This window comes from Equus quagga, chromosome 1 (genome assembly GCF_021613505.1).
Source record: "Equus quagga isolate Etosha38 chromosome 1, UCLA_HA_Equagga_1.0, whole genome shotgun sequence".
Lineage (NCBI taxonomy): Eukaryota > Metazoa > Chordata > Mammalia > Perissodactyla > Equidae > Equus > Equus quagga.
In genome coordinates this window covers 107,950,816-107,973,111 of record NC_060267.1, presented here as the reverse complement: position 1 = coordinate 107,973,111, position 22,296 = coordinate 107,950,816, and the positions used below count along the sequence as shown (strand labels likewise).

Sequence of the window (22,296 nt, the reverse complement as noted above, 5' to 3'; positions counted from 1 at the left end):
AACATGTGTGAATGGCTATGTGTGTACTTAACCAAGTGTGTACAGGTAGTGATCTTAAAAACATGGAGGACTCATCTCTCTTTCCCCCAAAGTTTCCCCTTTATTTAGGAATATTATATTATTCTACTGAACAGTCATGTGGAGGCAGGGATGAGGGGGAACAGTGAGGCAGGAGGAGGACTTGCAGCCAGACAGATTAATCAGTCAATATTGATACCAGAATGAGATCAGATGCTACAGCCAGGATACTCTCCAGTCAGTTAAGGCAGTGGCTAGAAAAGGGTAGTTGGCTGGGTACCTGGTGAGGACGATCATGTTCTGACAACACCCTGGAAAATGACCTAAGAGATGAAGAATATTATTTTTATTTTCCCTAAAATGCTTTGTAGTCTCCTTTGCTTTATAGCTTTCTTTTTCCTTCTTTTTTTTCTTTCACTCTGTCTTGTTATTTCCAAATTTCTATTTATAGTAGGCTCACTCTATGTCCACAATGTCAGACTATGAATTCCATGCTGGGAATGTAGTGGTGAATAAAATTAACCCGACATGCTCTTCTCACACAGTTTATGGTCTGAAGCTAATTTTTTTTTAATGGCCTTAAAGTTAAGGAAAAACTTTGAATAATTTAATGTGAAAGCAAGTCCATCTTTTTCTATGATTCTTGACCTTAAAGTTTGTAAGTTTATAAAATCTTCCCACTGCCACAAACAAGACACTGTGAGGGAAGGAGGTGGTGTCATCTTTGCTTTTACAAATAGATGAAAGGAAGACTAGAAAGGTTAAGTGTGTACTTGCTCCTGTTTCCAAGACATAGTGACATTAGTGGAGCTGGTATGATTCAAGCCCAGGTCTTGTGATACTGCGTCCACCTTGATTCTGATTCTCACAAGACCTTATGGCTTCATTGGAACAATGCTGCACCATGCTAATGAGGTAGCTAGAGATTTCCTGGGGACCTGGCCTCTTGGATCTCTGTTCATCTCACACTGTTTGTGAACAGCATTGAGTTTATGTTCAGCTCGGTTTACCTATGGCTCTTCGAAAACTTCCATTTTGACTAGAAGGCCAATTCCATAATGGAGCATTACTAAATGAAAGAGGTCTTAAAATGATATTCACAGGTCAGTAGCTCATGGTTAGGGGATGCAGAATATGACGTAACGATTGACCTTGGGCACATTATTATTTCATCTAAGGCTCTATTTCTCACTGGCAAAATGGGAATGATAATAACTACCACATAAGTAGTTGAGATGAGTAGAAGAATCTATGTAAAGCACACAGTCTGGTCCATAGTAAGCACCGGAATTATCAATTATTATCTTGATCATGATGATGGTGATGCTTTGTCCCTGATCTGGCTTACTGGAGATGCAAGACATATTGTGATCATCGTGTCATCCCTAAGGTCTCTAATGCAGATTTCATTGTGAAAATGTCATTTATAGGCCACACATCTGTCTGACAGATTGAACTAGAGATTTAGCCATATGTCAGCATTAAAATATTTTTTTCTGTTGATAATTTTTTTAATTGTTTGATTGACACAAAAGAGCATGCAGTCTGCTGAAACAAAGAAAAACCATCACTGGTGTTTTATTTCCAAATGTTCCAGCAGTGCCGACAAGCCATGACCTTTTCACTTAACTCTCTTTAGGGTTTGATGCCTACTTTACATCCCGCACACTTGAAAACAACAGAAGAAACGTGTGGTTTGCCGAATACTGGGAAGAAAACTTCAACTGCAAGCTGACGATTAGTGGGTCAAAGAAAGAAGACACAGATCGCAAATGCACAGGTAATTTCACTCTTGTTGTCCTTCTCCTGTCACTCTGCATGACCAGCATTGAAATGTCTGTGTAGCTGACAGAAGGAAGCTTGGCTGGAGACAAATTGAAAAAGTAAATTGAATTTTACTAGATTGCTCGGAAAATGGAACAGGAGCATAAGTCTTGCAGGACAAGAGAAGTACAGACAAGATTATATTCTTTTCTGCCCGTCCATCTAGCAGTAATTGACATTTTCATTGATTCTTTGAATCCAAAAGGTTTCATGTTGCTTTGAATGCTCTCCCTGGTAAATATTAGTTCATGTTGCAGCCAGGAGTATGAAGTCATTTTCGCATGGACAAGAAATTCTGACAAATTCCATCTCAGTACTGGATTTAACTGTTACTGTGGACAACATTTTTGATTAAGGAAATAAAGTATTGGGTTTAGAGTAATGAGAATTCCAATTAATTTTCATAATGTCCAAGTTAATGAGTCAACTGCTATTTAAAATATGCTTAAAAATACTCACTTAGCCTCATCTGTGACTTTGCACAAGTGTTCCAAATGAAAAACACTTGTGTGTATGACATGTATATGTATTTATAAATATATGAAGTAGTCAGAAGGCAAAAATCACATATTTATTCCTTGATTCATTCACAAATATTTCCTGAACAACTCCTTTCTGCTAAGCACTGTGCTAGACATTCGCAATCTGGTGGTGAAGAAATCAGGTAAGGACTCTGCTTTCATGCTGACTCAAGTATAATGGACGAATATCAACATTATTCTTGTGCTCTCTCTATGAATGCACAATTGTAAACTTCAATAACTATTCTGAGGGCTATAAAGACACATAACCAAGGAATTTTACTCATGTGGGAGGCAGAAGCTATCTCAAAAGACCTCCTTGAAGGATAAGTAGGCATTGACCGGTTAGGGCAGGAGAAGGACAGATTGAAGAATTTCTGATAGAATAATGTGGTGAAGGGCTTGTAGCAGGAGGAATTATGGTGCCTTTTAAGATGTGAAAATCAGGAAAATGTGACTGAATTACAGAGAATAGGACAAATGTGTGAGCTGAGGCTGCAAGTGTAAGATATGGACCAGGAATAAACCACGTTGGGACATATGTGGAATGTGGTCTTTATCCAAGAGTCCTGGAAATCATGGGAAGGTGTTATACAAGAGTGTGACATGATTTACCATCTGATCACCTAGCCCTCTATTTAACAGGATTCCCCAATTCTATACTTCGGTAGCTTTCAATTTTTGTAATGATGACCTTGAAGTACCACAAAACCTAAAATATCTTCTGTATAATCAAGAAAAGCACGTTCATGTTGGACACAATTCCTGTGTTTATCTTTGCAGTATAGCTCTTTGAATATTGGTCATCCAGGTATTAAATCTGGACGATCAGATACACCCATTCGAAAAGCATCTATCAATTAGCAATAACGCATGTAAACCATGATACTAAAAACACCGTGAATGGTGAGGATGCTTCAGTTTAGGCCTTTTCCTCAAGGAGTTTTCTGTGAAGTAGAGAGAAGATATAAACAGAGATGTGAGGAAAAACAATGAGACAAAATCAATATGATGCATAATTGAATATATAACTCAGTTAACTAGAATATCAGATTAACCACATTCTCCAGACCATGGTGTGTAGCAACAGAGTTTTCAGAAATGTGATCCTTCTAATGTTGGGGGAAAAGGAAAGAATTAATTCAATGTTGACTAGACCTATATGACACAAAGCTTTCAACTGGAAACTGAAAAAATTAGTTTGACATCTGGATAATTTGTCTATATGACAAGGAACATCCAAGTGTACTAGAAGCATCTAAATGATTGATGACAGTTCTTTCTGACGTTTGATGTTCTATAGTGTGTCTAGGAGGTGGAATGGATTGTCTGATGGCCATTAGGATTGTTCTGTCTAAGGCCAGCCTCCAGTCTTTTTCTATGCTCCAACACAGGCTGTTTTATCCGTAGTCACATGATAGTGCTGATCATCGAGAATTTGGGGTTAAAAAAACAAGTAAGCTCCTTATCCAAACTACCACATTTCAGAAATGGAAATAGAAGTGTTTGTGTTTTCATATCATGCTCCTTCCATGTAAAACAAAAATCTATGATCATATTTATTAAATTGTCTGTGGCTCCAAATTATTTGTATGTTTTCTCCTCTTTCTTTCCTTCCTTACCATTTCTACTGTAGCAAGATGTGCCATATTGAGTGGAGGTAAATATGGTACCCCCATCGTTGTGTCTCTTGCTCTTACCATCACTGTTTGTGAGAACATGTGTGGTCATGTGTTTGTTTTTCTTTCTTTTACTTCCTTTTCCAAATCTAACTAAACTTGTATTTTGCTTTGCAAGTATTCCCAATATACTCTTTAAAATATCTTGACATTTAAGTACATCTCAACTTGGAAGTGGAGAAATGGGAGAAAAGTCATGCTGAGATTTGCTGGACTGGAGGGAAAGAAGTGATAAAGAAACATGACAGATTGAGTTGTATTAATGAGAGTTCTTGAAACTGTGGTGAGAAATTAACTTTTAATGAGGGAAAAGAAAGCATGGGAGAAGGAAGCATTGATGGGCTTAAGGATATGGATGATATAAGGGAAATCTGCGTTGGTAACCAGAATTTGAAATGTTAAAAGAATGGGCACATTAGGAAGAAGCGACCAGAAAGGAGGCAGGCTGAGTAGTGTGGCATCGCAGATAGTGCAGACAGTGGATATGTTGATCTGAGGACTGAAGAAAGCAGCCCACTTCACAGATCTCTCTCTCTCTGACTGAGCTCTGCTAAAGAGTAAGAACGTCTTTAAATATTTATTCCTAGGATTCAGGTACAAGTTAAAAGGAAAGCTTTGTTTCTGGGCAGTATAGCCTCTTAAGTCATAATGAGCTACTTATTATATATATTAGCTCCAAGTAGATCATCATTGAATCAATTACCTGGCCAGACAAGTTCTGAAGATGAGGTATGGGACTCATACCATTTGGAGAGAGCAAACTTCTGCAGTCAGGGGATAATAGTGAGTTCTAAAAACCCAAGATGGTAAAAAGTCATGGAAGGAAGAGTAATTGTTAAAGAAAAAATATTTATTATTAAACATGAAATAAACTGTGTAGACTTCATAATTTAACTTGGGGCCATATGTGCACGGATTCTTATAGAAACTTACCTGAACAACCATGTAATTCTTATTTCTATAAGTTATCCATGTGCATTAAAAATCACCTTCAAACAGAAAATGCTATTACATTCTTCAGTATTTAAAGAACATTTCAATTTTCCAAGGTCTCTCAACCCTGAGAGCTAGACACTCTTCATCCCACCTTCCCTGGTTGTTGTCTATATTGATATAGATTAAGGCTTGCCAGAGACCCATCCTGCTCATGGATTATCTTGCTGCCATCCCACAAGAGGACACGCAGTTGAGCCAGTTTATTGGTGGTGTAAGCTTTCACAGAAAACACAAACTCTACTTGACAGGTACTCATGCGATTCATGCTACTTCACAGTAGAGCTACATTTTCTCATGGAGACAGTGCTAGCTGCATAGACAATAAAGTAAGTCCTTCTAGCCAGTTCACCATAGACTGCTTGGGTTTGTGGGCAGAAAGATCAGATGTGATTTTCTCAGGTTATGTTTATGCTCCCTCACCCCCACCCCACCGGCTGAGTGTGTTCACCCTTAACACTTGCCAGTATATCACTAACACAAAGACCAGTTTACAATATGATCTCTTTGGGAATAGCATGTTCTTGTGGAGATACCCAGGTCAAGGAAAGAAGGGAAGTACACAGGGGAAGTGATGTCTCTGAAAAAGAGATTGAGGCCTTCTTAGAGTCAGGAAAATCATTCTACCAAAGTGGTTAAGAAACCAGCAGTTTTGGCATGAAAGAGACCTGAGTTTGTGTTCAGGGCTATCCCTGAAGACCCCTGTAGGAGATTGGGCAACATTATTTAACCTCTCAAAGCCTTTCCTCATCTTTGAAATGGGGATAATAAACTTTATTTACATCTAAAGTTGTGGGCATTAAATTAGATGATTCATGTTATCTAAAGAAGATCTGAAACGATACTGATATCTAGTAAGAGCTCAGTAATGGTGATGGTTATCTGGTGTTCTGGGCTGAATGCAGTTGCCTGTGAGGGTTTCATGAAGATCATATTGTCTTATGTCAGTCCTGTGGAAAATCAAGATATATATAAAATTCTAACAGGAAAATAAAGCCAGAGATTTGAATAGGCACCTAAGTGTAGAGAGGAGATTTTCACTGGGATGCTCACTACACAGTGAATTATTGAGGTATCAAAAAGCTTGTAGACAGATGTAACTTTATACTATGAATGGAATATGAAGCTCAAGGCTTGAGGAATGTCAGCACCATAATGTAGAGTGTGTGTCCAAGCATCATCGGGCCTTGGACTTGCCGAACACTCCATGTCCCAACTTTTGTACCATTTTATCCCCGCTGTTCTGTATCCTCATGAGGTTAGTAGCATCCCCAAGGTCTTTGCTTCTAAACCCATTCTTTAAACTCAGAAGGAAGTTCTGCGAATCTGAATGTGCTTGCCTATGGCAGCCCATAAAAATTATCACTCTGTCATATCTTATGGCTTACACAGAACATTTGTCTAACCACATTCCTGTTCTGCCAAATGCCACTTTGTGAACACTGACTCATCAGAGTTACCTCTTTGAGGCAAAGAAGGAACTCGGCATTTAGAAATCCATCATCCCGTGAAGGGGCAATTTGACTTTCAGAGATTTGTTTTCCTTTTGAGATGACAGAGAATGAATAAATTTGTGACAGTTTCTTTAGTAAAAAGCCATTGTATTCCATTACTACTGCTTTCAAGTCACACCATAAGCAAATTCAGTTTTGACTTGAGCCCCTAATCAACCAGTGTTGACTGTGGAAAGATATCAGGGCCTAAAAAGCATACTCTGGTGAATGTGCACATTTGGGGAGGTCAGAATCCTTAAGCTTTGTTTTTCTTTACACGTCACTTCTCAAAGCTAATAGTTTAAGTAAAGGTCACTTTCTTGGTAGGGCCAAAAAAGCTGTTGAGAAATGCCGTTAGTGAATAAACCATGTATTTCCCAAGTCTTTTATTCTACCTGGCACCCAGGCCCATCAGAGCATATATAATTTGTTAACAAGAATATCAAGACAAAGGACCGACACTTAAGTAAGTCAAATGCTTTGACAATATACGTGCAGAAAGAATTTATGACTATACTAATTGGTTTTCCTTGTCATTTTATTACTCTATCCTGAATTGACCTTTAATTGTTATATAGATGTTGTATTGCGGCACCTAATTTATCCAGCATGATTGAGAAATCCACTTCATAATGTTATGGATAAATAATATCTAACCCTTTGGTGCTGTAAGACTTTTTGAAGCCATTTTGGTGAGAAGCAATGTAAAATGCATTTTTACACCTTTGTGCTCTCTAAACAGAGGTTTGATGCAGATTAATTATGATTGAATCTACCTGGAGCATCCATTATGGGATCATGTGCTAATATGGTTCTTTGTTAAATTTTTGATTCTCTGACTCATCTCTAGAGATTAAAATCTTGATTGACATTTCTCTTGCTACCTTCACTCTTAAATCTTCTTGTGCCTCCCTCCTCAGTGGCTGGTTTCTATCTGTGCAGGAGCTGGAAGCATATGAGCTAAATTATTAAGCACCTTCATTTGTTCATTCATTCATTCATTTAAAAACAAACGTTGAACAAGTATTAAATGTCTCAGAATGTTCACAGCAAAGCTAAGGTATATAACTTGGTGGATCTAGCACAGCATTTTATAGCAACTATTTGGGTGAATTTACTAATAGAATTTAGCTAGATGAAATACTAATTAATATAATAATTATACTATATATATAATTATAGTATTAATTATGCTAATTAACATCGTATCCCCAAATTAAAATTATCTGTATGTCATATCTGAAGCCCTCACTGTTCTTAGAAAACTTCTTTAAATTCTTTTCAGAACAAGACTATTGAATAAAAATCCTATGTCCTTAAAAGATGATTGTTTTTAGACATTGGGTTCCCAAATATAATAGTCAAAAAAGAGGCTTTAGTGTAACATTAAATCATTAAATGTCATACTAATTCCATGGTTTTGCTTTTAATTCCCTTATATATGAACATTTGTCTTCTTGTATTATTTTAAAATCAATAGTTATCTTTTTAAAGGAATTTAAAACCAAAAAAATAGCTTCCGTTCAATGGGCAGGGTATCTCCAGCTATGTCAGTTATTCCACTCGATAAATTTGAGAGAAAGTAAGCAAGATGATGACAGTGCTTGATTCTGAGAGCAATAATTAGTGTAGTCTTTCCCATGGTTATCTATTGTAACAGGTACAACTCTGGTGCCACAAAACCACTAGTGCAAAAAATATAACTTGCGATAGTTTTCTATAACTTTGCATTATTTTCAAGACTCCATTCCAGTGGTTTGTAAAAATTTAACTGGTCTTTTTAGAGTCCTTCATTCCACCTCATCAATGGAGTTGAACTTTAGCTACAGAGGGCTTTTCTAAGATCCGGATATTGGAGTTATTTGTGAGGTCCCTTTGCTCCGGGCTTTTGGCATCTGTCTCTGAGTTCTTAATGTCCACGAATCTATCTCCAGGCATCTCCCTTGTCTATGCCAGCACTTTGTAGTGGAGGTGTGAAGGTGACTGCAGCTTGGCCTCAGGGCTCCTCCAGGTTCAGCTCTGATTTTGATACCTCCATGGCCCTCCTGTGACCCTAGTTGGGGAGGTGGCAGTCTCGGACCCTTTCTAGGGGCATACACCAGCATTTAACTTTCACACATCCCCTCAGCCTCTCCTTTCTCATCTTCCATTCCTGGATGTCTCTAGTAGAGGCTGGGGGAGGAGACTAACTTAGATCCAATCACATTCTTCCAATTCTTTTGTCTGTGGCATACACTGTAAGTCCTGAATCCGTCAGGACTCCGACTTTGAAACTCAAAGCCTGGTACTAACCACATGATACTGACTTTTAAAACTCAAAAGTTAACCTTTTTTTTGTCCCTCTGTTTTCCTGTGCTCCATTATAAACTTCCTAAAAGCAATGAATAAGAACACTGTACCTTCCAAGGCTGAGGGATAGAGCCCCAAGATTATATACATATATACATTCACGGAGGTTTTCTACATATATAAGCAAAGGTTTTTTGTATATATAAAAAATGAATGACACATTCATTCATGTAACATATTAATATACAAGAATGTTACCATCCAACACTATATTAGCACAACTAAAGTAGAAGAGTCATGGACGGCAGGCCAGGTCCTTATCTTTACTAAGTAGTGCAAACCACCTCTAAAATCATAAAGCTCATTTTCCCAAATCTTGACCAGATACCCAAGGCAGGGGGTGGCTGTGTTTAGCCTTCTGAAATAGATGTTTATAGATGGACCTTGCAATAGATGAATTCTTCTTTCTGCCACCAACTCTACAAAGCATAAAAATTAGCCTCTACTGCATACCAGTTTTCTTCAGGCCACGTTCCCTCAAATTCCTCTTGCCATACAGCACACCAAGGCATCTGCAGGGACTGTGTTTAATTTTGTGCAGAATCAAGCCAGGCAGTGGAACACTAAGTTGAAAGCCCAGGGGTATCCAGGCAAAACTGGCTCCATAAATGCTAAAAGCCATAATTATTTGAGCTATGTGTCATTTCTTTCTCGTTAACTCCAACAGGCAATGGCTTTAAAAATGAGAGTTATGGCCTTTCCATATTTGGAAAGTCTGTCAGGCTCGGCAGTTAATGAGAAGGAATTCCCAAACTAGGGGAATTAATGCATATGTGTCTTCTCAGCAACAGTCCTTGTAAACAAATTGCCTCTTATAAGCAATATAAGTATCATAAATTGGATGCTTAGAGTCATTTTAGTAGGCATAAGGAAGGGCCGTTGAATGACTTATCAAGTATCATCAAGCAAGTTCGAATGGAATATAGCTTTCCTTCTAGCAAAGAAGGTTTTCTTTTCTTCTTCTTCTTTTCTCTCTTCCAAAGAGAAATATGGATACTAAAGGCATTTTAGGTTTTTACAGCATGTGCAGTGTCATATTCATTTTTATACAGAATAAAAATGTGCTCACATATACAAACCCAGATAAACATTGTCTGGAGCTACTCCTGACTTTGTCTCACTGTTTCCAGCAACAGTAGATCCAGGTATGTGGATGAACACATGAGGAGGCTTCCCATTTCCTCCTCCCCAAATAGCAGACAGGTTTCTGGGTGCAGACAGCTCTGTGCTGGCGTTAAGCATGGCCTCTACTATGTAGAAACACGGTGGTCAAGCTGCCCGCTGAAATCACACTAGTTGACTCAGGAAAGAATTAAGACTTGAGGAGTCAAGTTGCCTAGGTTTGAACCCCAGCTCTTCCACTTACTGTATCATCGTGGGCAAGTTACTTAAGCATTCTCAGCTGCTTCTTTCCTCGTCTGTACAATGGGGAAAGCAATAGTCCCTACCATGTGGGATGTTCACAAGCATTAGATAGAAGAGTACCCAGTGGGTGTAGTGACTGCTCAATGGGTTTAGGTGCCATCATTGTGATGGTGGTTGGAGGTGACTGATGCGGCCTTTAGTCTTCGTAAAGAACAACAAAAATAAAACTCCTCCAGGGCTTAAATCACCTGCCCTTCCTTTACTTTCATCCAGCCTTGTTCTTCCTTTACCTGATGTGTCCTTTACATTTTATAGTGCTATGTACATATCAATACACTCTTATGTGTTCATATCATCTAATTTGATCATATCAACTTTGTGAAATAGACAAGGCAGATGTCATTCCTCTTTTACAGATTGAAACGACGCAAGACTGAACTTTGGAAAAATTCTGTAACTTATCTGAGAGCATGCTTGCTAATGAGAAAAATATAATAATCCCAACAACAAATGACATACATTAATTTTCTCATACATTCTGTCCCTCATTTATTCACTTAACAAATGTGTGTTGAACAGCAGCCCTGGGCCAGTGCTTATGCTGGACGTGAGAACACAGGCATGGTTTTTGTTTTCAGGGAACTTATGTTCCAGTATGGGAAGCAGTCAGAAAGCCACAGCAGATAAATAATTACAAATTGTGATTAGTGCTGTGAGAGACAATTAAGAAGCAAGACTAGAAAACAACAGGCGGGGCCGGCCCGGTGGCGCAGCAGTTAAATTCACACATTTCGCTTCGGCGGCCTGGGGTTCGCTGGTTTGGATCCCGGGTGTGGACATGGCACCACTTGGCAAGCCATGCTGTGGTAGGTGTCCCACATATAAAGTAGAGGAAGATGGGCACGGATGTTAGCTCAAGGCCAGTCTTCCTCAGCGAAAAGAGGAGGATTGGCAGCAATTAGCTCAGGGCTAATCTTCCTCAAGGAAAAAAACAGAAAACAACAGGGAAGAATTGTTCTAGGAAAATAGAATCAGCAGAAATGATGACCACAGCCCTGATTGTCCGTGAGGGGTTATTATTCCCATTGTACAGATGAGGAATCGTGGCTCAGATGGATCAACCAAATGAGAAATGCAGCTTATTTCTCCCTATGCTCTCTCTCCTCTGATGCCTAGTTGCCATCCAAGAGCAATGTAAATAGGCCCTTTCTCTTTTTGGGGTAACTTCATGATTTTGTTTATATAGCAATTTCCTCACTCTGTGACACCCAGCCACATAAGGGCTCTTAGGAGAACATATTTGATAATGATCCTAGATTGATCCCTTTGGTCCCTACTTAGAAACAGCTGCAGTGGTGAAGCGAGTTGACCTCATTTCTTCTCTCCTCTCCTGAACTCAAAATAGGGCAGTATTTTCTAGTTTAGGCTGGAACTTTGTTATATTCATGAAAAGCTAGTAGCTTGTAGGAAAGAGAAAAGTCATAGGACTCAAACTCCTTTTCTCATAGGCAGCATAATTAGACAACAGGGAATTGCAGCCAGCACTCTAAAATTCTCTCTGAGTGCATCTCATCCCCATGGGACACCCTGTCCTTTTAGGGTGGGGCAAACAGACCAGCAGCCTTATGGAAGCAGATGGTGGAGACTGAAGTAATGAGAAACCGAGGCAGCACAAAGCCGTACCTGTAGGAAAAGCACACTATGTTGGAGGGGCGGTTATAAATGGAGCTCCCAAAGTGGTCTGATGCTCGGGCAGAAGTGGGCAATTTACTATGGAAGGAAAATGTTGAATCACAAGATGCTATTGCTTTTTCATTTGAGAAAAATGCAACTGTCACAAGCAGGTTTCAGGCAAATTTGTAACAAATGGCTACATTTTCAAAATAAATTTTTTGAAAAACACAAAAAAAAAAAAAAGAAAAAGAAAACTCAGCCAAGAGCCAAGCTAAAGCAGTTCCCCTTCGTGGATACAAGTGCACGAAAATCTTTAGGACGAATAGTTATTGGACTTCAGATGTCTGACAGCCTGGCTGCTAACATGACTACATAAATCATGCCTCCAGCACAGACTAGACTTCAACAGATTCTCTCTTTCCTTGGACAAGTTTTGATATTGCAGAAGCGTTATTGAATTTCAAGAAGTGCTCAAAACCTAAATTGATGGTATTTTTAGCAGGCGAAACTAATTCTGTTCCCCTCACTATTTAAGACATTTCAGTGACCATACACTGTTAATAGGAAGAAGGCTGAAAATCTCAGTGTGGTCTCTAGGGCCCCTGTGGCAGGACCTCATCTCACACTGCTGTGGCTCTGACTTTCTTTTAGTTCTGTAAGGCACCTGGATTCTCCCTACCACAGGGCCTTTGTACATGCTGTTCTCGCTGCCTGGAATTCTCTTTCCTCAATACAACTTTTGATTAGTTAACACTCAATCACCTTTTGCATCTCAGTGTCACCTCTTTCGGAAAGCCTCTACTGGTGCTCCCACCATGATCTAGGTCAGGTTCTTTGCTCTCTGTTCCCCCTCCTTCCTTCCTTCTGAACTGCATTTGCCTTTGTTTGTGATGCTGTCCTCACCAGTGTGAGCATGTGGTGAATGTTTCTTTCCTGTACTCAGCTGCAAGCTCGGTGAAACCAGGCACTCGCTTCTCTGTCGTTGCCTTTCTTCACAACCCCAGCCCCAGCTCAGGTTGGGCATAGAGTAGGAGTTTAACAAATAATTGTTGAGGAGTTAATTTTACTCTCCACGCTTAAGACAAAAATCTGCTTTGCATAAAACATTTCAGTGCAATTGATCAAATTGGGAGAGAGGGGGCAGGTGCTGTGCACCTGTGTTGGCCTGAAGGCGCCCGACTTGCTGTGTTTCCAAGCGCCGAAGCAGAGTCTCATTCGGAGAATCAGCCTGGGCGAATGGATGGAATCAAGGCTTGGGAGGATTTATTGGGCTGCATATGTTAAATGTTTCATAAGCCCGTTACGTTGTTTTTTGGAAGACACAGAAAGAAAATAGCAAGATCTGCATTTGTTTGAGTTGCCAAGTGTGCCATTTTAAGTAAAAAGGTGAAAACACCCAAATCAAATAAACTATAATATATAAGCCATTCCTTTCTTAAGGAAAAAAACAGGAACAGAGGACTAAGGAACACGTCAGCCTCCCAGCTTTGACCATATCCTTCCCTCTATTGATTATGTTATTTTCATAACTGAAGAATTGCTGCATTTTTTATGTTATAAGGAAGAAATTAGATCCAGAGCTAAAACCACAGTAACAAAAATAATAAAATAGCCAATGCTTATTACGTACTTTCTTAAGTGACAGTCTCTCGTCTTACAAACAAGTAGGTAAATACAAATCTAAATGAACAAAAACTTTAGTTTTCTTCAAGTCTTACACTTACGATTAATCAGAGCATCTTTTAAAAGATGATTACAAGTAATATTTATTGTATGCTTGCCATGTGCCAGCCTCTAGCTTAAGCACTTTACAGAGATGATAATGACCCTCATAATGGGTTTTACAGTTTTATCCTCAGTTTTCAGTTGAGGAAAATGAAACACATTTTAACTCTTTTAATCCTCACAACAACCCTCTGAGATAGCTGTTATTTTCACTGTTGTGTGAACGAAGAAACGGAAGCACAGGAAGGCACAGCGACTTGCCCAAGGTCATGTGGTCCACAGAGGCAGCTAAAGCTCAGGGAGCTTGTTACACCACGTGCTCATGGTCACTCAGTCAGAAAGTGGCAGAGCCAGAATGCAAAGGCAGGACTGGCCAACTCCAAAGCTTGCGTAGCTATTTGTTTGTTTTTTCTGTTCTAAGCTGTCCTCCTAGGGAGAGACACGTCATAGTGAAAAAAGGGCAACGCTGGAACATGTATGATCCAGCCCCAGTCCCTACTATGGCACTTAAGAAAAGCAATGGAGAGTCATGTGTGACCACAGGCTCTTGCTCTTTTGGACATCTGCCTTAAACTCAGGTGTTTGAGAGGAGCTCTGTACCATAGGTTTGTCTGCTATTGAGTTGACCCACCAAGGGAGTGTCTCTGCCGTTCAGTGATTGAGTTTCTCTTCTACCCATAGGTAGGGAAAGGTCATGGCCGGAAGAAAAGTCCTTGAAAGAGGGGTAATAAAGTAATAAATTCGGGCATGTGTTCCCCTAGGACTTTACTTCCCTTCCCCTGGGGAAGCCTATCGGTTATTCATCTGTGTCTAACTCTCTTCTGATTTTAACACCAGAGTGTGTGTTCTTTTATTAAAATAATGAATCACATCTCATTGGCTCCGTTGTTCGGTAGCACTCATGGGAAGGAAGAATTCCTGGTGACATCCCTGGGATTTGTGATGGTCTTGTCATTCATAGGAAGGAGACCTTTGCATACCACTTTATAGTCCTCGAGAAAACTTACAATGCTAGTGTGGGCAGAACCCCAAATTCTGCAAATCCTCTAACCCTAGCATGGTGGTATAAGAAATTCAGATACCTTTTAATTTTTTTTTAATTTTATAGGTTGTAAGCACTGTACTTAATGTTCATTTTCTTGATGATTTTAAGTGTTATATGATACTCCAGTGATTGGCTATGCCATCACTTGCTGAATCTTTACTTACATTGCTCCCAATGTTTGCGGATGTATACAACACGCATTAGGAAATATCCTAAGACTTCTTGGTTTTTCCTTCTTCTAGATTTCTTTCTTAAGATGAATTCTAGAAGTCACTAAATGGAGTAGGAAAGACTGAGGACTTTGAAGCCAAGTCGCCTTAAATTAGTTTCCATTCCTGCCCCCTACTAGCTATGAAGCCTAGCATAAATGACACTGCATCTTTGTGTCCTGTTTTCTCCTTTGTAAAATGTAGACCATACTCACAACCTGATAGAGTTTTGGTTTGTTTTATGTTTTAAGAAGCAGCGCTAAATGAGTTAACACAGGTAAAGTTAATACATATTGCATGATCCTATTTATGTGAAATTCTAGAATAGGCAAAACTAACATGATGTTGGATTTCAGATAAAGTTGTGATGTGCTTCGTACAATGCCTACACATAGGAAGCATTTGGTAAAAACAGTAAGATACACATTACCTGTTTTTATCATCACAGACTCAGAGTGTAAATATTTTTGGACAATTGAAATGTATGGCCAAATTGTTTTCTGAAAGGACTTACACTAATTTATTCAGCTACTGGCAAAACTACCCAAATGTTACCTCTGGTTTGATTTGCATGCCTTGGAAAACTTGCAAGATTGAATATTTTTTTCCATATGTTTGTGTATTGATTCATCTTTTTTTATGAGATGCACTTTAGAATCTTTAAATTGTTTTAATATCCCCTGTGTCATTTGATCATCCCTACAACTCAGCAGAATTGGCAGAGCTGATAATATTTATAGTCTATTGAAGAGAAAGATAAAAGCAAAGTTCTTAAAGCTTTGTTAAATGGCTTGCCCAAAAGAGTCTAGCGGAGCTGGCATTTCAACGGAAGCATTTTGCTTTACTCTTGTAAACTATGATCCATAAAAGTGGTACCTCCTGGCCACTTTAAAAAAGGGTTAACACTACATTTAAAAAACGAAACATAGACAATGCCTGCCTAACTTTTCACTATAAAAAGTGTAAGCGCTTAGGAGAATATGATTTAAATATCTTATAATCTGCTTCCTTTAGCTCATTTGGAAACCACTAAAGAGACTTTATGTTCTGACTCCTTGAAAGATGTGTTAAATGACAAGAATGAACTGCGAATTAGAACTTGGAGGTAGTTGTTGTCTTGTAAAGTATAATTTAACGGCTGCAGGCAATATGATAATTTTAAAATAAATAATATAATTTCACTGTCATTCAGGCATTGACCCTGTGGTGTATTGGACTGTTATGCCAGTTCTCTGGTAGAGAATTTGCATAGCCTGGGATGCTCAGCTTCTAGGATGCTTGGCAATGGAGGCTGATAGACACAAATGGCCAATAGGCACGTGAAAAAATGCACACCCTCAGAGAAATGAAAATTAACACCACAGTGAGACTCTACTACACACAGATAACCTTGAAAAAGATTGATAACATCAAACGTTGGAGAAGATATGGAGAATTCTGTACTTTTATACATTGCTGTCAGAATGTAAAATTGTACAACTGCTTTGCAACTTTTTTAAAAGTTACACTTACATGAGCCTATGATACAGCAATTCTTACTCCTAAGTATTTACCCAAGAGAAATGAAAACATACATCCATAAAAACCTTGTGCAGAAACGTTCAGGGGGCCGGCCCGTGGCTGAGTGGTTAAGTTCGCACGCTCCGCTTCAGCAGCCCAGGGTTTTGCCAGTTCGAATCCTAGGGGCAGACATGGCACTGCTCATCAAACCATTCTGAGGTGGTGTCCCACATGCCACAACTAGAAGGACTCACAACTAGAAATACACAACTATGTACCTGGGCTTGTGGGGAGAAAAAGGAAAAATAAAATCTTTAAAAAAAATAAATAAATGTTCACGGCAGCTTTATTCATAATTGTGCTCTTACGGGACAATCCTCTACGTCCTAGTCCTGGTGTCTGTCTACAGTCCTAGGATCTTTGGTTTCTGCTTATCTTGAGAGTGGAGGCACTGGTTATCTTTTCAACATGTTTTTATAGCAAATAGCCTTGGAAGATTCAGCTAGTATATCCCCACAGAGCATAGGTAAGATGTGTTTACTGGTTACTGTAATAAAGACAAAATCTCCCTCTGATGAGATATGTTTACTTGAAGCCCTTTACAAAAGATTCCGGTTCCCTAAGCTCAGAGTTTGAAAGCTGTAAGGTAAACCCACTGTGTGTGCAGCAGCCACATAGACTGCTCTGTGTCACCCCCATGGGGTTGGGAGAGCGGTAGGGAGGAGAGCCTGAGCAAACATGATGATTGTGCTGCCTGTTGTACCTGGCTCTGACCCAGTGGTCTCACATCTTCAGCCGGTATCTATGAAACTGTGGTGGCCTAACCTGTCACATGTAGGGTAAGATCTTAGACCCTTCATAGGTCTTGACAAGCCCCAAACTGGACATAGCCCAGATGTCCATAAAAGGAAAAATGGATGATTGAACTCAAATATATCCATTCAATGGAATAATACTTAGCAATAAAAACGGAATGAATTGTGGATACATGCGATAAAATTGATAAGCTTAAAAAATATTATTCTGAGTGAAAGAAGTCAGATACAAAAAAGTACATATTGCATGATCCTATTTATATGAAATTCTAGAATAGGCAAAACTAATGTATGACGTTGGATTGCAGATGAATAGTTGCTTCTTAGTGGAGGAAGGAGGGTTGCTTGCGAAGGAGTACAGGAAAACTTTCTGGGATGATGAAAATGTTCTGTGTGTTGCTATGTATTTGTCAAAACTTATTGACCGGATCACTTCTGATCTAGCCTTTCCCTATATGCAGAACACACTCCATTAGAAATATTCAGTCTTGAATATTGTCTTGGGAGTCAAACAGCTGGGATTCAACTCTTGACTAGCCACCTGCTATCTGTGTAACTTTGGTTAAGTTATTTAAATTAAACCTTCGTTTCCTGGCCTCTAAAATGGCACTAGTAATATCAGTATCTTCCTCATAGAGTGATTATGAGGATTAAATGAGATAATGCATGTAAAGTGTTGACAGTGGTTTTGGAGTATGGAAAATACTGAATGAGTGTTAGCTGTTGTTTGTTCATTACAGTACTCTCTATGAATACGGGACTATTCAATACTTGAACTAGTATTGTGAGAAATAAAAGATGTATTTGAACCAATGTAGAAATAAACCCTCCATTGCAGAGAAGGAATAAGCATTCAAATGCAAACAACAAAGGCTTAAATCTCTGACACAATGTTTGTATTCTTCCCATCCTGAGAAGAAGCCTCATGGGCCGTGAAGCTGGGGTTAGAGGGCTGACTTTGCTTCGAGTAGCATGGCCTCCCAGATACTCCAAAGGGCCCTGAACAAGCCTCAAAGCAGAACTGCTAAACCTGAGACTCATGCATTAAGCCAGAACTGATTTAAGGGGAATAAAGTGGTACCAGGTGGATTACACCTTCTAGTTTCCCGTAGAAACCATTCTAAAGAAAAGCGCGTCCTCTTTAGGCCTCAGGATGCCAAAAGATTTAAATTAAAATCACCCAATATTAGCTCTTAATTGGAGCTAATAAAACACGAACAAAAATCTCACCATGAAAGAAAGCCAACAGAAACAAAGATAATATACATAATCCACCAACAACTCTGGTTTTTAAAAATAATTAAAAGCAATGTATTTAGAGCAAAACTATAAAATAAAATAGAAGAATACTAATATTTTATTTGTGGGATTCTAAAAAAAATATGTGCAATCAACAAAAGGCCATCAAGAATGACAAAACGTTTAATGGATGGGTTGAAAAACAGATTATATACAGCCAAAGAGAGAACGTGTGAACTAGAACATGGATCTGAAAGAAAATGCAGCACAGGATGATAAAAAGATAGTAAATATTGAAGAATATGGAGGATAAAGAGAGAAAATGTAACATTCATCAGCAGAGTCCCAGGGCTAAATAGTGAGAATGGAGAGAAGGGAGTTTAGAGAGAAAATCTCTGAGAATTTTCCAGAAGTGAAGAAAGACGACAATCCATAGATGAGGAAACACGAAATATGTCAAACAGGATAAAACATCAAGAAGGAAAGGGGAGAAGAGGAGAAGAGAGGGGGAAAGAAAGAAATGTCCTTCTGCACACAATTGTGGTGAAAACGCATAATACCAAAGACAGAGAATATCTTACAATGGCCAGGTGACAGTCTCAACTTCCAGTTCACTGGGCCCATCTTTGAGTGCTTCGGTGTAAACATTCCTGCCTTGGCAATGGAGACCTCTAAACAAGCAGAAATCAAGTGTGCGACCATAGAAAACATTATGTTTACAAGGGAGTCATTTGGTGTAGTAGAGATAGGCGCCTATTCCTGGTTCCACTCCTTCCTCCCAGACCTCAGTATTCTGAGGGAGAGACAGCATGACACACTGGTTCTTGGTTGAGAGAACATACTTCCTCTTGTGGGATATTACAATGTGCTGTCTACCAGCTGGCATGCTGAGTCTTTAATAAACTACTAGGTCATTTTCTTATACCACAGCTTTTAGATGGATGGGTATTTGGTAAGACTAGTGAATCCTGTCATATTGCCTTGTTATGTTGCTGTAAAAGGAGTTTTTTGGTGAAAAATGGGTGATGTTATAAAATGAGACATAAGTAGGCCCATGGGTGATGGGTCCAAGTATGTTTTCGAATCTCTTCTGATGAGCAGTTTTATTCCAGGTCTATTGTAGATAAAAGATACTTATGCCAAATTTATTGAAATAACTGAGAGAGATTCCTAAAGCATGTTAAGCATCTACCTAAGGCTTACATGAAATAGTATTGGAAATAGAATTTTGTCTGTATCGAAGAAACTTCTCTCATCCTATCACATCTGTGCGTTTTGAGGTATATCTTTGAGTGAGAGAAGCAGCAGAATTCCATTGCAATTACATTTATTCTATAGATCAATTTGAAGAAAATGGACGTTTTAGTAATATTGAGGCTTTCACTCAATCCGTGTACATAGTGTGCCTCTCTATTTATTTAAATCTTTCATTTCTTTCAATAATTTTTATTGTATAGGTTTTGTATATATTTTTGTTGAATTTAACCCTAAGTATTCTGTATTTTTATACTGCTGTGAGATAGTGTCTTTACAATTTTTTTCCAGATTTTAATGCTGGCATATTGAAATAAAATTGACCTTTGCATATAGACCTTGGATGCTCCAGACTTGCTATGCTCACTCATTAGTTATAGTAGGTTATAGTGGTTATACAGTTCCTTAGGATTTTCTATATAGATGATCATGATATCTATGACTTGGTACTTTCTAATCTCAACGCATTTTGTTTATTTTTCTTGTTTTATTGCATTGATTAGGACTTCCAATATAATGTCAAGTAGGAGTAACAACGAAAGTACCTTATGTTATTCCCAGTTTTAGAGTAAAACAGTCTTGTGCCAGTGAATATGATCACAGCTGTAGGTTTTTGCAAATGTTGTAGATGTTCTTTATAAGGTTGAAGGAGTTCCTTTCTATTCTTAGTTTGCTGAGCTTTGTTATCCTGAATGGACGAATTCTGTCAAGAGCTATTTCTGCATCTATTGAAATGATCATACGATTTTTAGTTTTAAGTTAATATTATGAATTATATTGACCTTTTTTCAAATATTAAATCAAGCTTGCAATACTAGGATAAATCTTGCTTGATCATGATGTAATATCTTTTTGATATATGAATACGTTAATTTGCTAATATTTTTAAGGAATTTTACAACTATTTTTATTACAAATATTGGTTTGTTGTAGTGTCTTTTTTTGGTATTGGTATCAGATTAATGTTGGCATCAAAAAATGAGTTGGCAAATATACCCACCTATTCTACTCTCTGGAGGAGCTTGTTCAGAGTCATGTTATTGCATCTTCTTGAAATGTTTAGTAGAATTCACAAGTGAAGTCATCTCAGACGAGATCTTTTGAGGAGGGTTTTTATAAGTATGTTTAGTTTATTAACATATACAGGACTATTAAAATTTATGTATTTGTTCTTGAATGAGCCTTGGTAGTTTGTCTTTCAAAAAATTTGACTGTTTCATGTAAATTATCTAATTTATTGGCAGAAAGTTGCTCATGATATCACCTTATTATTTGTTTAGTATCTACAGCATCTGTAGTGATGTCTCCTGCTTCAATCCTGTATCTTCTTTCTTTCTTGATTAGCTTATCTAAAGATTTATCAATTTAATTAATCTTATAAAAATACCTTTTAGTTTCCTTGATTTTCTTTATTATTTTCTCTGTCATTGATTATACTCTTACCTTTATTTCCCTCTTTCTGGTTACTTTGGGTTTAGTTTCTTCTCTTTTTCTCTAGTTTCCTAAGAAAAAGGCTTAAATCAGAGTTCAGCAATGTTTTTCTGCAAAAGGACTAGATAGTAAATATTTTATGCTTTGTGGTCACATACAACCTCTATTTTATATTCTTTGCTTTTTGTTTTGTTTTTTTTTAAATGTTTTTAAAATTTGAAAAAGCATTTACAGTTTGTAGGCCATACAAAAACATGCCATGGGCTGTAGTTTGCCTACCCCTGGCTTAGGTCATTGATTTGAGGCCTTCCTTCATTTTTTAGACATATAAGCATCTAATGCTATAAATTTCCCTGTTTTTATTATCAAAGTTTCTGCAATGCAACTAAAGCAACTCTGAATTCTGTCATGTTCTTCTGAAGATTATTATGTTTTCTAGACCCTGTAGGGAGCAGACAATCCTCACTATGAACACTGCTGTCCAAACCATCCTCACCATGTACCTAGATTTTCTAACATCCTTAAATAGAGAATTTGATCCCATTTTAGAGCATCAATTAATAGATGATACCAGTTTTATTGTCTTCTACATCTCTAAACTCATAATTTTTATTGCCTATATCATTTATTTCTCTCTAAAATTGTATCTTACTTGGCCTTATGTTTTTACTTATAGATGATTCATTTCTATCTGTCTGCTTGCCTGCCTCCCCTCCTTCCTCTCTTCCTTCCTTTCACAGTGACCATGATATTCTAATTAAATTCTTTGTGTCTTTGCATAGCCAACCCTGGACTAGGAACAATTAGGGAAACTTTGCAGGGAGATGGGAATCAGTGAAGACCTCTGTAATGAAATAACATTTAAGCTAAACTTGGAAGTAGCAGTTAGCCAGAGCAAGAGTGTTCCCAGTAGAAGAGATAGGAAATTTAGAAAATACTTGGAATCTATTTTTAAAAAAAACTGTCATTGAGTGTGGGATATAATGAGAAAGGAAAGTGGGTTCTAAGATGTGACTGAAGGGAGCCAGATCTTGCTGGGCCTTACAGACCATTTTAAGGTCCTAGATTTCAACCTAAGTGAAACAGGCAACTGGTGAGGAGTTTTAATCAGGGGAGCAACATGATCTGGCCTGCAATCTGAACTGCAATTTGAATATGATAA

General features: G+C 38.3%; 1 protein-coding gene across 1 annotated transcript in view; it reads left to right on the top strand.

Moving 5' to 3' along the window:
• The window catches only part of GRM7 (glutamate metabotropic receptor 7), a 770,519-nt gene that overhangs the window by 510,062 nt on the left and 238,161 nt on the right, over positions 1–22,296 (top strand). Inside the window, exon 5 of the mRNA XM_046681325.1 lies at positions 1,658–1,798. Coding sequence (XP_046537281.1) covers positions 1,658–1,798 — 141 coding nt within the window. The remainder of the gene's footprint in view (positions 1–1,657; positions 1,799–22,296) is intronic.